This window comes from Pelodiscus sinensis, chromosome 1, assembly GCF_052426305.1.
Source record: "Pelodiscus sinensis isolate ZL-2025 chromosome 1, ASM5242630v1, whole genome shotgun sequence".
NCBI classification, from domain to species: Eukaryota; Metazoa; Chordata; order Testudines; family Trionychidae; genus Pelodiscus; species Pelodiscus sinensis.
The window spans coordinates 147,377,316-147,393,451 of record NC_143052.1 but is presented as its reverse complement, the minus strand read 5'-3'; the positions used below and the strand labels follow the sequence as shown (position 1 = coordinate 147,393,451).

Sequence of the window (16,136 nt, the reverse complement as noted above, 5' to 3'; positions counted from 1 at the left end):
AGGACACAATTTACATACTAACATGTATGTGGGGAAGCATTTGTTAATGGTTGAAACACAGGGCCAGGGGTCAGGATTCTTGGGTTCTTGTTTTATCTGGGCAAGGATCTCTATGGGTATGTCTACACTACATGGCTCCGTCCACGGAGCCATGTAGATTACCTTTATAGACATAGGAAAATGAAGCAGCGATTTAAATAATTGCTGCTTCATTTAAATTAAAATGGCTGCCGCACTGTGCTGATCAGCTGTTTGCCGGCACAGCATTGTAGACTGGACGCTCCGCGGTTGACATCAAAGGCATTTGTCGACCTCCCCGGTAAACCTCATCCCATTTCCTATGTCTACAAAGGTAATCTACATGGCTCTGTCGACGGAGCCGTATAATGTAGACATACCCTATGTGACCGAGGCTATGTCTAGACTACACTCTTTTATCTGAAAAAGCTACGCAATTTGCGTACCTTTTTCCTATTGGTTTTTTGGAAGAGGCTTTTCCAACATTTGGCCCTGTGTAGACAGGGCCAAATGGTGGAAAAACCTCCTCTTTCAGAGGAGCCCTTATTCCTCATGGGAGGAGGAATACAGGGCTCCTCAAAAGAGCGCATGTGCCCTTCTGCAAAAAAAAAAAAAAGGAAGAGCAGACACGTTCCCTGGATGCGGTGGGTTTTTTTTGCAGTGTAGACATACCCTGACTGGTCTAATCACTTAATTGCTGTGTGCTATAGTTTCCTACCTGGAGTGTTGGGGTGTATGTGATTGAGCACTATTTGTTTGGATGGAAGAGATTGGCTATCTGTTGTTATTAGTGTTTTCAGGACTACACTGTGTCTTTGGGATTTTAATAACACTCATTTCTCTTTATTTTAATGCTGGATTCATGCTAACATATCTTTAAAAATAGTGTAAATTCCTGCTGCGCATTAAGCATGGTGGGGCTGCCAATGAACGAAATCACAGAATTTCCATACACTGATTTCCCTATTCAGATCTGGTTACCTGGTTGGGTTCAGCCTCCACTTCATCCCAGTTGTGTGTCAGGTGTCCTTGATCTATGGGTTCAAAGGGCTTGTGACAGACAGAGGGTAGAATTCTATACAGCCAGCTACAGAAAATGAAAACACCAGTGAAATCAAGCCCAGACTCTACAAATAACTGTTTCTGTGCTCTTGACAGCACCTATGAAATCTGCAATGAGATTAAGTGGATCTCTAGTGTGTTAATTGACCTATTATACTTCACAGTTATATAGATTCATAAGTACTTTATATGAACCAAAATCACACACAGACATATGAATATGGGTAACCAAATCTCTCACTGAAATGCAGCCATACCTGGGGGGCTAAACCCAGCAGCTGTTTAACAGCACACAGCAACAGTACACAACAATGTACAGCAGGCAAGGAAGAACATAACATCTCACTGAAAGTGCCTCTTCACTGCACAGTTAAGGAGGGTGACTGGCAGCAGGATTAGTCTAGCATGAGTGTGAAAAGCCACCCTAGAAAGTCTTACTTCTGTTACTGTGTCCTCATGGCTTCTCCACCTGCTAGTATGTGTCTGGGGGCATAACCCTTCCTTCTGTGCACAGAGATGCTTTGGGATTGTTTCCTAGTCCATTGTGTCAGTTGTAGGGAAATTGGTCTATACCTCCTAGGGAGCTGTGGGATAATAGTGGAGGACCATCAACACTCAAGAGATTTAGCCTGTGTCCTGGATTGTAGCCAGAGCAGAAGCAAAGCAGGAGTTCTCATCCTGCCCTCTCCCACTCAGTCAGGCCAGTTAGACTGGATTCACAGTACCACCCAAGTCAGAGAGTTTCTGCATAGACTGGAGGGGAGGCTGGCCTACAATCCAGGTAACAGCCCAGACTGATGCTAAAGTGAAGACGTATTCTAAGACTACAGGGAAATTACAGACAAATAGAAGGTAATTACCAGTTTGCATTTGGCTAGGTTACTGGAAGTAACATCTTACTCTTGCAAACAGTGCCACAGGAAGGTTAATGAGCAGAGGTAGTCAGTGCCTGTTTCATGAAAGATGGCACCCACTAGCACCACACTGGGTCACCTATCCCTTACTGTTTCATAAACAGCAGTTCCAAAATTCATGTGGGTTTTTTCCAGATAGCTCTTCCGAGCGCTAGCCAAACATATCCCTGCCTAGTTCATGAACCCAGCCCAAAGCTGCAGGCTTTGCTGAACAGGCTATCACTGAATGGCTTGACTTGTTTCCCCAGAGCCTTTCCCTTGCAGCAGAATCAACTTGTGCTCCAGAAACTGTTGGTTTGGGTCATCAGTCTTCGGTAATGCATCACTCACCTCTGTGTGGAGCAGAAGCATCCATGCCTCATGGTGAATGCAATGCATCCACCACAGCCACAGCCAAAGCAGGGCAGAAGTAATCCAGCCACCCATCCAAGGAAATGTCTTAAATGAGCTCCCAGACTATTCAACTCAGCCCAGCATCCCTAGCCTCCCTGGTGAACATATCTAACTAATACTACCACCTCCCCTCCAGATACACAGTGAAAGGCTTAACACCCCGCCTGCCCCCGCTCCTCTGAGGAAACAGGGCTTTAGCGAGTAAGTGCAACATGGGAAGTTCAGCGCAAAACCTGTGTAACCAAACTGCAGGAAACGAAAGTGCTGTTCGGTCTCCTGCGATTGTTTCGTCTCCAAATTTCTCTCCTCAACCACAGCCCCTTTCAAGCTGACCATTCTGAGAAGCTCTGCACTGCACGAAGGGGTCAGGAACTCAGGGCACGCCCGCTCAGCTAGACAGAGCCTCCAGAGCCACATCAGAATTTGCATTTGGGACACTCCAGGAGTAGTCAGGCCTGGACTCTGAGTTCCAGCCTAGCCCCACTGTTTGCCACAGGTGAGCAGGTTGCCCCTCCCTTTGTACAAAGCCCTAATATAACCCAAGGCCCTGAATGTTTCTGTCTGCTATGCCAGTTCCTCAGCCTCCCTCTCTCTCTACATCAGGTGCCTGAGTTTGCATGTACACAGAGAATGGGCTAAGCCAGGAGATGGGCTTTGAACCAGGCAGGTGGCTAGGGATAATCAGGAAGGCAACAAACAGGGTTGCCCGAGCCTCTGCCTTGTTAAGGTTTCTCACTGCAGTTTGGGTGGGGGGAAGGAGCTCTTCTTTGGGAGATGGAAAATTTCCATCAAGGACATTTTCATGCAGAAACAATGAGTCACTCCCTTTCCCACGCACCCTGAGAGATGGCACCAGCCTGGAGAGCAGAGCACTCTGAGGCAGCTCAACTGATGCATCTGCCTTTCATTTGACTGAACAGTGGAGGGGACAGAAAGCCGCTTTGGGAGCAGGGGCATGACCAGCCAGTCTCCTGCCATCAGGCCATGGCCTGAACTTCAGGACTTTGTCTTCTGAACAGCAACACTCTGTTTCCAGCATCTGCGGAGAGTTCTTTGGGGTAAACTGCATGCTGGTGCCTGGTGCCAGTTTGACAGCCCACAGACCAACAGCTCTACTTATCCACCAATCAGACACAGTCCTGCGGCACAGGCAGGAGCTTCCCCCACACCAGTCCCTCACAGTGGGCCTCAACTATGACCTGCAGGGCCATTCCCTAGGCTGAAGAATAGCTCAGATTCCATAGCTCATCTTCTGACACTGCCAACAAGGGGCCAAATCTGAAGATTTTTTCTGTGGTAGCTGCCAGCAGCTGGGCCGAGACCCTCACCTCATTTCCCAGAGCACGCAGATTCACTTCTCAGTGAAACTATTCCAATCCCTTCCCCTATAGATTCCACCCCATGAGACTTTTCTCTCCTTAACCAGTTCATCCTCACCACCCTCCTTAGGAGACTTTATGTCCCTTTCCCCTGATCCTACTAAAACCCTCCCTCTTCTCTTCACTAGTTGAGTGGCACCCCATTCCCACTCCTGTCTCCCACAAAAGAGCCAGCTCCTACCCCACTTTACTGAGATTTTTCCTCTCCCTTCCAAACACTTCCCCAGCCCACTCCCAGAAAGCAGTAGAGTTGTTCACAAGCTCAGGAACAGTGAGTATATTCAGTCAGATCTCACTACCAGCCTTGCTGCTGGCTTCCTGCATGCAGCAATATATCATGGATGTCCCAAGGCAATGTCACAGTACCTTCTCTTATTGGTGGACCTAGGGCAGGTGAAGGCAGAGCCCGAAAGCTGTTCTGCATACAGACCATATGGGCAGACCTGAGGGTTATTCTAAACCAAAAGAGAAGATGATGGATGGGTTAAAGATGACTGCACAAGTATAGCATTCGTTTCATCATCACAGAGAAAATTAAATGATGTATCTGTATTCCCAGTTCCTCTTGGGGTGTGACACCTGAGCCTCTTGCTCAGAATGGTATGGATCTTATTATCGCAGGGATGTTAAGCTGAAGTTATCTGACTACTTGTATAGTCGATACAATTTGTATCAACTACATGATTAGTCGATGAGGGCTGCTCTGCAGAGCCACAGTGGGGGTAGCTCCAGGAGCCAACTCGAGCCAGGACTGAGGAGTTCCGGCTTGTGCTGGCTCCAGGAGCCGCCAGCGCTACAGCTCTGCATTTTAAATGAGTCCAGCAGCTCCTGTTTGCAGCAGCCAGCACTGTCCGCTGGGACCCCTGAGGACAGGGGCTGCTGCCCGACTATCATGTGCCCACAGCCAGGGGGAAGGGCACCAAGGAGTCAGTGCTGTGGGGGGAAGCACTGGCTCCTGTTTCCCTCCCCCTTGCTCCTCTCAAAGAGGCAGGATTCTAGAACTGGGACTTCCTGTCCTAAGCTTTACGTCTACCCGGCTCTTGGTGACAAAAGTCGCACTGTTTACACAGTGCTGGTAAAGGCCCTTGCCCCTTGGCCCTACAGGAGCGGCAGCAAATATTAAGTATATGTTTACCGCCCAGTGAATGTATAGTCCCCTCCATCACAGCCATGGCTCCCGTAACCAAACCATTCTTCCCACACCTAGAGAAAGGGTCCATGCAGGGGACATTAAAAATGGGACAGGGCCTCTGAATGCTAATAGGATAGCTTTCCCTGGGGGCCTTTGGGGATCTCTTTGCGTTTGTGCAGGGTTTCAGTACAACCAGCTCAGTGATTCAACTGGATTGCCCTTGATTGCTGTGGAGTGAAATAATTCCTCTGAGATTATAGATAAGAGTTTTGTTCTTCACGTAAAAGGGTTACAGATTTCCATGCAGACTGACAGCTTTTGGTTGTGACATTAGTGTGAAACAAAGGCACCCAGATAAGTGGAACAGATAGATCAGGCCTACAGACCACCTGCAGCTAACTTGGTATCCTGTCACTCTGCTGTGCCAACACAGACCTGTGGTCCATGAAGTCTCACATTCTGCTCTGACAGCATCTACTGCCAGGAATGCGAGAGTAAAATACAAAGCCATCATGATGCACCTAGTTCTTCCTCCTTTAAACCTCACCTTATGAATATAGTGTGCTCTGAAGTGGGGATCAATAGCCTCTGTAGTTTTTATCTTAGTTAGCATCACCACAGATGCCTGCTTTATAAATACTGCAGAGGGGAAGAGAGCCACCTTTGGGACTTGGTATTTTTTTACTTCTCGAATTTTGTATTAACTGTTTTGACACTCTGTATTGTTTGGAGCAAGCAAACTTTGCTCGAATGAGCATGCTGCATAGCCAACCAGGATTCTGAGTGCTGCATCTAATTTACATAAATTGGTGCAGATTGAAGTTGCCCTCCTTTTGAATAGAGTGGCTCTTGGAGACTATATGTGCTGGCATGTAATGAGCATGCCAGGCATCAGGACACAGCACTGCATAGTGAGACCCACAGTTATGAAAGCTTCATTGTGGAAGTGGATGGGCCTCGATACTGACTTTCACGAATCCCTGACTGGTGTTGAACTGTCTAAAGTTTACATTCCAGGCACAAAACCGTGGCATTAGAATAAGTCCTCAAAAGACAGGCCATTCCAAAGCTGAGGTTCTCTACACAACCTTAACTCTGCTCCCATGGGTGTGCAGTTTATGCTCCTGGGCCTGATTCTCCTCAGCTTTGTACTTAATGCATTTACATGTTTTCATAGTGCAGAGCTGGGTGTAAAATGCTACCACCCTGTCGTGGGTGGGTTTTATACCTGCTCTGCCCAAGGGTAAGCAATTACACAGAATACGAAGTGGTAGAGAATCAGGGTTAGCGGATTTACTTTGGTGTAAATTAAACCAGATCTGGGCCCATAGTCTTTAATTCCCTGATGACTTGTTCTTATTTCTACAGGTTGAATAGGAAGAGTAAGTGAGGCTTGTGGGTCCATATTTAAAAAACAAGGATAACGTATTTTTTAAATGGATATATTTGGAAAAGTTATTCTATTTTATTTGCTTTTAACATTTTTTTAATGAACCTGTCGATTAGAAGTTAGCTAACTGTTCCCAACCCCTGTCCCTAGCATGGGGACACCACCCTGTTAAGGAGTCATTGCTTAGTAAAATCAAATTCAGTTTTGACTTGAACAATTCTCCTCTGTAGGGCTATTTCCCTCCTGGATTTCAAGCTCCTATCCCAATCTACAATAGAGCTAGAGTGGAGTGAAAAGACACATTAAATGTTAATTCCGCCATCTCTTCATTCTCAAATACTGTTGAACTATTTTTATTTCAACTTCCTCTGCCAAAAAAAATGACTCTAGGACAGAGACCAGGCATGGACATTTCAGCTCCAAAGGTGAAAACTTTGTTATGAATGACTGACAACGGGAAGTTTGACCGGAAACTCTTAACTTGTAACTCTTACTAATGCATCAGTTCTATGCTACAAAGAAGCATTAAAAGCATGAGAATGCTTTAGCATTTCTGTAGTGGCAGGCTTGAGATTCATGGTAGCATCTAGAGACTCAAAATAGCAGAGGAACAGGTGCTCATGCTATTCTATGCTATTTAAAAAAATAAATCAGTACCTGTCCTTCAGGTAAAGCTCCAGGGCAGCGTGGATCTTCAGAGGCACATTCATTCCCAAATCCTGGCATGTACTATGAAATAACAAAACAAACATACACTCATGCAGCAGTGTCTAAAAATAAACAGATGTGCTTTTTCCACATTCTTTGGGTACAATTTGAGTTTGCCAAGTGATCTATTTTGGTTTGGTTATTTCAGAGGACTGTCTGTGCAATATGTGAACGGGGGTTTATCTAGCCTCACTAACCAACCATGACATAGGCAGGATTCCTTTTCTGTCTAATCTGTACATGATTCATTCAGCCAACACGGTAGCTTGAGGGCACTTTTTACGTATGCAAGTTAAAAATATGCATGCATTCAACAATAATACTCTTGAGTAGCTCCTTCCACACAAAGAAACCAAAGCTCTTCACTAACATTATGAAAGAGTATTAGCTTCACTAGAGTTAAAATTGAAACAAGAAAACTCTTTCAAAGGTGTTTTTTCGGAGTGCTCTAACATCCACTTGCATGCCCATACTATCTTATAAACTGGTGAGGCTTATTGGAGTTCGGGACATGGTTAATACTGCAAATCACTTGGGTAATGGGGGGGTTTGACATACAGGGCCCCCATAAAAGAGCCTGTCAGTAATTTTGGGTGTGTGCATGCACATGTGTACACACGCCTAGTGCTCCAACGATGATATGCACCGGTAATGCCTGGCTGAGCTAGAACTCAGTGAGTGTTCAGCACCCGCTGCCATGTTAGACTAGCAATATTTTCAAAACATTTACCTAGTATTTTAAGCCGATGTGCAAAGAGGGGATTCACACTTGAGAAGATGATCTGCACGTCCTCCTAGGCCTACTCTGCCTGCAGCGGCTCCAGAGCCGGGGGCAGAGTTCCTAGTCCAGGCTTCTCCTCAGGCCTACAGCTCCTGCCTGTTGCGAGAGCAGCATGGAAGAGAGCTAGGCTCCTCAGAGTCCCTGAACTACCACATGTCCTCCTACCCTAGCCCCTCCCCCAACCTAACAGTGGGAATGGAGGGTCTGGGAGCAGGGTTCAGGGGAGGTATGGAGAGGGCAGAGCAGCCATGCAGGGCTCTCAGGAGTACACTTCCCAGCCCCACTTTCCCTACAGCAGCCCCATAGCTGCAAGCTTCCTCTGATCACCCTGCATGCATCTACACTGCAGGGCTTAACTCGAAATAAGCTATGCAAACAGCTACGTCAATTGCATGTCTTATTTCGAAATATGGAGCGTCTACACAGCACTTATTTCGAAATGGAGCATTCTTTCTCTGACTTTCCTTATTCCTCGTGCAATGAGGGTCACAGGAGTCAGAGTAAGATGTCCTCCAGTTTGACAGTATTTTGACATTATTTCGAAATAACTGCCTGCTGTGTAGACTATGATATTTCAGAATAGCGCTAATTATTTCAAAATTGTGTTGCAGTGTACACGTACCCCAACATGTACCTTAACTCAGAATTTCCTAATTTTCAGAAGTTTAGCTTCAGCCATTCTTCGTCTTCGGGAAGGACATAAGCCAATACCGACCAACCTTAACTCTGCATTAACTATGTTTTTTGGCAGTGACCTACACACACAAAGAGCAAGCTACATATTAATTGCTTGATTTGCAGGTTGCAGGATGGAAACACAGAGAGGCTAGGTGACTTGTCTAATTCACACAGCAAGTCCATAGCAGAGCAAAGGTTAGAACGCACTAGTTTGCCCTTCTCACCACACATTAGGTCTTTTTCACTTTCAGTCACTGAAGTAGCTATGCTGATATAGCTGTGCCAATGCAACCTCCCTGCCCCCTGAGTGCTAAATGAGGCTAAACCAAGATTTACACCAATTAGGGATGTGAAATCCCATTTAACTGGTTTATGTTTAACTGGTTAACCAATTAAAAGGGAGGCGGGTAGGGGAACTACTCCAGCCTCCACCACCCCTCCCCCCGGCCTCCTGAGGTCAGGCCGGAACAGTCCCAGTCTGTGGGGCACCTGTGCTCTGGATGCCAGTGCACACCCTGCTTGCAGAATGGGTTTAAATGTCAAGCTGCAATTTTATTAATTATGCCATGAGGTGGGGGCACAACTTTGCCCACCCAGCTTTCATGTACTGGGCATTCAATTGGCTCCAGGGCTTTGGCCACAAACCAAACAACGCAGGGTAGCTGCTCTTCCTTACCTTACAGACTCAGTTCAGTTGTAAAACCTCAACTCCGTCCCTCTCTCCCCCACATAAGAGATGGTGGATTGATGGTGGCCATAAGGCTGGCTGGGTGGGAAGATCAATCTGCAAAGACTTCAGCCTCTTCCTCCCCTCCCCCCAGCACCTGGTCCATCCACACAATCCTGGGTCATAGAGTTTACCAGATAGTTTCAACAAAAATACCGGACACACTTGACATTACATCATAATCTACATTACAGCTTATTTAGAAAATACCCAACATTTATATTTTCTCAATTTGTTTCCCGAACAGAAAGCTCAAATACTGGACTATCCAGTTCAAAACTGGATACCTGGCAACCCTAGTCTCATTTACCTCCGGGAGCTGGCCCTTTAGTTTTTACTGGCACTGGACACCAGCCACTGGGGACATAAGCAATTAGAAGCAGCTCCTACTCTGCTACACATGTGTTTTGGACTCCATTCATTCTCTGCTGTCCAGTCACATTCTTTCCCCTCACAAACACGCACTAAAGGCGGTAAGAAATATTTGCAATAATAGAGATAGATCAGAGCAGCTAAAACAGTGGCTGAACATTCACTTAGACTTCTTGATAATTGGGTCAGGAAGTTGATGTTTAGGATCAGAAGAACTAAAAATGTCTCAAACAGTCCCCTCACCTGCATCCTCTGACACTTAAAGCATCTGAGTCGCAAAGAAGAGCTGTAAGTGCTCCTCAGAGGTGTATTTGTGACATTTCTAGGAGACCCAGTGGAAAACCATTCAAAAGACAGTAAACACTGTTCCAACATTGTGTAGTTAACAGATGATAATGCAAACCACAGAAAAATTCATAGGGAGTGGGTGTGGAAACAGTGAGTACTTAGCTTTGTATGGGCCTACTGGAGTATTCAACTAGTTGTCAAATAATCTCAAACTGGTGTCAATTCTTATTATATGAATACAGAACTTATGATATTCAATGATTTTTAAAAGCTGTTCATGATCTTGGGATGGTATGTTAAACCTCATGAAATGCTGCCATGAATCAAAATTGCCACCTTCCACTATTGTCAGGAATCAGGAAGGGACCTGCTGGGGGGGAGCTCTCGGTTGGATACTAGGAAAAACTATTTCCCTAGGAGGGCAGTGAAACACTGGAATGGGTTACCTAGGGAGGTGGTGGAATCTCCATCCCTAGAGGTTTTTAAGTCCTCGCTTGACAAAGCCCTGGCTGGGATGATTTAGTTGGGGTTGGTCCTGCTTTTGGCAGGGGGCTGGACTCGAAGACCTCCTGAGGTCTCTTCCAGCCCTGGGATTCTATGATCTGGTGGGAAACAAATAAATATGAAGGGACAGTGGGCATCTATGTAGGATGGTAGAGGGAGTACTCTGCCAGAGTTACTGCAGCTCAGGGGACCAGAACATGGCATAGGGAAAGAACCATGAAGGGCCCAGTGACATGATATGCAGGGGGCCACGGATCACCTTAATCCATTCCTACTGGCTCTAATGGCGCAAACAGTTGGGAACTAAAGGTATAGAGGAGCAAAGTTCCCTGTTACTTTTCCTGAAAAAGAATAAATCACTGGGACTCTGGTCTCTATGTATTTCTGCAAGCACTGCTGCAAGATGTATATTGGTATGCAAAACAGCAGCTCACCAGAAGCAGTCCTGTCAAATGTATTGTAAGGTAGCTTTGGGGGGCAGGAGAGGGGTGCTTTTTTTAAAAAACAGATCTGCAGCAAGATCTGATGGACTGCAGCAGCTCCAGAATTAAATCTGTCCTACTCACTGCATTCACCTTTACCAAAGATGCAAATGCAATGAGGGTAAGCATGTGTGTGTTGGGAAGAGGAGAATAAGGCAACACACCCTATTTTTCCAAGGCCCAGGATGGCCTAGGCCTGATGCAACAAGTCATCTCCACAGTGAAGGGAGGGTTAATGCAAAAAGCCTGCATGAGGAAGAGAGATCATGTGTAGAATATCATATGTGCCTGTAAAATGTCAGGACCTAAAACTGATGTGTACATGGCAGAATAGTTTGTGATTCTCAGAGATATGACTGGCCCTCATATTTGCTAATCTAGTCACGGAAAGCCTCAGATGTATGATGTCCACAGTGCAGCAACATATGGGGAAAAGAGATGAGCTCACTGCTGGGTTTATTACAAGAAAACCCATCAGCTCCCTCACAGCTAAAAAGGTTTAAATCCTCTCAGCTGACCCCATCTATCTGCTAGACAGAATCCCAGCTGCACCCAAATTAAGATACCCTAAACATCTATAAAGTCCTCTTTGTGTGATATCAAAAGCAGCAAATCTGTTCTGAGCCCACATTCTGCTGCACTGCATCTCATGTAGCCAAGAGCATAAGACTGACTTGAGCACACTGGGATGCAGGCAGATTTCTGACAGACTGAGCCACTGTCGGTTCCCTTCATACTTTATGCAGTCAGTGGGCAGGTGCAGAATCATTAGTCATCCCCTATCAATAGACTGAGCACAGAGATTCAGGGGTGGGGGTTGCAGGTTTTATGGGATTCAGTCATGTCAGGGAAGGGTTGCTGTTTAGAGACCTGTCATACAGGCACTGTCAGAGCCCTGTTTTAGCTTCCCTATCTCAGCTGCAGGGTACTGGCAGGAGTGAAAGAAGCTGCTGCTATGGCGTTGTTTGTCAAATGAGTTTTTTCAGATGCTACTAAAAAAAAAAGTCACAGGGAACCGCACAGAAAACCTCCAAAAGACTGTGGTCAGGGAGACACTGTCCTGCCATTAATTTAGTACTGACTTGCTTACAAGGACTTTTATTTTATAGCAAATTCGAAAAGACAGAACTCCCTTAGGGTACATCTGCACAGCAACATTATTTTGAAATAACTTAATCTGTGTCTACACTGCAGGCAGTTATTTCGAAATAATGTCAAAATACTGTCATGCTGGAGGACCTCTTACTCTGACTCCTGTGACCCTTTTTGTACGAGGAGTAAGGGAAGTCGGAGGAAGAGTGCTCTATCTCAGATTAAGTGCTGTGTAGATCTCCCAATTTCAAAATAAACTATGGAATTGATGTAGCTCAATTTGTGTAGCTTATTTCAACACACCTTAGAGATCAGTTGTGTGGACGCACCTTAGAGATCAGTCTAGAACTTCGCAGCATTTTCCTCTGGCTACACAAAGATGCTTTTAACCCCAGAGCCCATTAAACTAAGAGTCATTTGAGTATTACTTTCGAGCACATTCCTCAAACTGGCAAAAATAATAAAACCATGTTGACGAGGGTTGGGTGCAGATGGCTCTGGTGCTAGAAGCGCTCTTACTGATTTGAATCCAATTCATACCGATGTTGTTAGTAGTTTCCACCGTGGGACTATAGTTCGGGGCACATTTAATGAGTGTGGTGAAGCTAAGTCCAAATCCTAGTGGAGAGGTCGCTAGGTCAAAAAGCACTAGCACAACTAGCATCAACTGGCTAGTTGATCAACTGGCCTGTGTATTGACAGTTTCAGTGCAGCCAAGGACTGAAAAGGCCATGGGGAATGACCTCCCTTCTCACCACCAACGGTACATTGATAGCACAAATTAAGATATAACCCTACTGTGGGGAGGCACACCCAGGCTACCTTTAATGTAGCTAGCACAGGTAACAACAGTAGTGAAGACATGGGCTAGCCATCCCAGTACAAGCCCACCAGGAACCCTGGGTACTTACGTGGGTTGCTAGCTTGTCCCAGGTTCATATCACCATAGCTTTCCAATTGTTACAGGTGCTAGCTAGAGTAAAGCTCCTGTACTACAATCACACCTTCATTTGCTCAGGACACACACCCCAACAGTCGCAGTCAGGGCACCATATGGGAAACTTCCCTGCCACTGCCCAGGCTGTATCAGCTCTGTGGATAAAGAGAGGGCTTCACTCGCTGGGGCTGTTACTCTAGCACCTTTCACCAACACTGAATTTACATCTGAGTTTAGACAAATAACACAGAGATGAACTGTAGTGGATTCCCTGGCTTGAACTTTTAATTAATATTATGTCTATTGATCTGCTTTGCACAGGCTGTATTGACCATCCTGTTTGATCCAGGAGACTGGAGCGCCGGATATCAGTGGGATTCCATACAGGGGTAAAGATGTGCTTGCATATACTGTTACAGGACTGGGACACATTTAGCAATGTCTTCAGAGGGCAGAAAAGTTAGCAAGGAAAAAAAAAACACTGAAATTTGTTTGAAATCTACCCTTTACCAAGTTCTTAGATGTGAGGCAAGGCAAGATAATTATTACAGGCTATCTCCCCTGGGAGGCACTCCTTCCTGGTCTGTTTTCATGATTCTTGCCACTATTTCTAACATCCCAGTGGATTGTGGGGGTGAGTTAGTGTGGGAAGGTTTTTCTGTGAAAAGAAAAGTTTAAGATGTCTAGTATATATGCGTTTCTCTCATAATCTTAAAGCATTCTATATAAATATGATCTTAAGACTATATTTTATTACATTTAATTTTTGTTTTGACATTTTTCAGTAAAATGGGGGAGAGAAAAGCCCAGTGCAACATAAAAAATTAAACAACATCCATGGATTTGTATGAATGGGATGCAAAGCAGAGTTCTCTCTTTGGGAGCCAGGCACTGACCTATAAACCATAACCTTTTTCTGGAGAGATTAGACAGCAGGCCTGGAGAAATGCTTCTGAAGTCTGAATACATAGACTGAAATATAATTAATGCCTCACTCCAAGCAATGTGAATAATACATTTTTCAACTACTGCTGGGTAATAACTGAAAAATAATTTATTCAGACACAAAAATGTTACTTTGTGCATCAGTTAAGTTTGGTCTACATATAATACCTAATGCAAAACCACAAAAGCAAGGAAATGAATAAATAAGGCATGTAACAGGAAATAGCTTCTACTCTTCCACCCAGAGATACACATTTCACTAGGGCACTGCCTCCATATGCCACTGTCAATAACCGTACCTCCACCATGGTGCTGATGCTGGACTTCCAGCCCTCCCCTTACTCCAAATTTCCCCTTGCCCAGGTAGGCAGAATTAAGGTTATAGTGGTTCATTCTGCAATGAAAAGTGGCTGTGTTATTTGTGAAGTACAAATCTCTGGGCAAAAGATGCGCTGTTAGATAATTTAATTATTTGGTATGTGTAGACCACCCTTAACAGATACATATTGTGATATTTTGGAGTATGGATTTCCAAGTTTTGGAAAAATTGTGTTTTCTCCTGAAAGAAGGAGGATCTTTGACACAGCAACAGCTCCTTCTGTGAAGAACAAGTTTTTCATGGAAGGGGTGAGATGGCTCAGGAACTTCACTGTTGAAGGTAAAAGCTGATATTGTCTCAAAGATCTGTATCTCCAAACAGGCTGATTATCTTTCCTAAAGCTTGCAGTCCTCCTGTGAGAGAAGTCAGTATCATTCTCCCCATTTTATATATATAGATACTGAGAAGTGAAGTGACTTGACTAAGATAACCTAGAAAGTCAGTATTAAAGTCAGATTTAGCATCTAGGGCTATGTCGTAGACTGCAGAGTTTTATTAGAAAGAGATATGCAAATTGAAAACTGCAATTTGCATATCTTTCTCCGCCTTTTTTTTCAGAAGAGGCTTTTCCGAAATGTGGTCCATCTACCTGGGGCCAAATTTCAGAAAAACCTTCTCTTCCAGAACATCCCTTATTCCTCTCACCGAGAGGACTACAAGGATGCCGAAAGAATGCATCCACTTTTTCAGAAACTGTTCTGAAAAAGCGGATGCATTCCCTGGACGGGACAGCGCTTTTCCGGGATACCTCTGGTATCCCGGAAAAACTCTGCCATCTAGACATAGCCTAGGAGTCCTAAAAATCCTCTGCTCTAACTACTTTTCTATGATGTAAAGAATTTCTATAGCCAGGAGAATGACCACTTGTCCTCAGTTGCTTTGGAGTTAATTTAGAGGATTGCAACAGCTGGTAAGATATTGCAAGACAAATATCATTGGATGGTTGGGGAACACCCCTGCCAGCCAGATCAGCAGCAAGAGGTGTGCTAGGGAGGGGGAATGACAAAAGTCCACATGGAAAGACTCGCAAACTGGGACATTCTGCGTAAATGAGATTTACAATACCCCCAAAGTAAAACACAACAAATTCCATCATCCAAGAGAGGGAGATTTTGTAACCTTGAAAGGTTTTTTTTTTTAAATGAGAGACTTTAAATCTAACTAATACTTGGTATCTCTGTCAAGAGAGCCATGCATAACTCACACATGGACTTTGGCTTTAGACAACTTTCCCGTTAGGTCATCCTAACTGTCCAAACCTTCCCAGTTACCGGGCTCCATCTCATACATTAGGCACCTGACTGCAGACACATTCTAGACATTTCCTTTCCCCTCTCTTTTGGGCTTTAAAGTGCTATGGAACTGCTAACAAGGTGGTGGTGGTGGTGGGATGACGACATATTTCTCTCTCTCTCTTTGGTATCACTTACCTTCAATTCTGCCATTTTCCTCACTTTGCTGTCTTGCTTGGGCAAATACAAAAACGAATGAGATGTTTGGCTAAAATGCTCTGTTGTGGGCTCCTGAAAACAAACTCTTCTTGCTGATTTTCTTGTTGGAGCGGCTGCAGGGAGAAAGCCAGGCTGATTGCAAACTAAATGCTCTGCAAGTGAGAAAGTCCAAAAGACTTTTCCAGCTATTTACTCAACTTAGCCTGGGTTTAATCAATCACAGAGCTTTCTTCTTTGAACCAATCCAGGGACTGATCTGAGGAAGATAAAAAGAGGAGAGGGGAAAGAACACTTTTCCACAAGTTTTCCTTTCTCTTAATAGCTGTTTAATAGCTATTCTTTCTCTCTCTTTAAGTACAAGGAAAGAAAAGTGTACACTTTAAAATCAATAAGGCATTTCAGGAACAAGAAAAAGACCTTTCTGCAATGGATTCATAAGAATCTTTTATTAACAATAATTCTAGCAATTTGCATCCACAGAGTTCACAACATGTGGGATTTGAA

General features: G+C 44.7%; 1 protein-coding gene across 3 annotated transcripts in view; it reads right to left on the bottom strand.

Moving 5' to 3' along the window:
* HGD (homogentisate 1,2-dioxygenase) overlaps nt 1-15,806 on the bottom strand; it is a 41,068-nt gene extending 25,262 nt beyond the window's left edge. Inside the window, exons 1-5 of one of the 3 annotated variants that reach the window (XM_075905273.2) lie at nt 15,612-15,806; nt 14,102-14,196; nt 6,946-7,017; nt 4,133-4,221; nt 1,000-1,105 (exon numbers count right to left, since the gene is read on the bottom strand). In XM_075905273.2, the coding sequence (XP_075761388.2) occupies nt 1,000-1,105; nt 4,133-4,221; nt 6,946-7,017; nt 14,102-14,110 (276 nt within the window). In that variant the 5' untranslated portion in view covers nt 14,111-14,196; nt 15,612-15,806. Of the gene's footprint in view, nt 1-999; nt 1,106-4,132; nt 4,222-6,945; nt 7,018-12,831; nt 13,013-14,101; nt 14,197-15,611 lie in introns of all 3 variants that reach the window. The other 2 variants (XM_006132905.5, XM_006132904.5) reach the window with 2 other exon arrangements.
* Nucleotides 15,807-16,136: the final 330 nt, after the last annotated feature.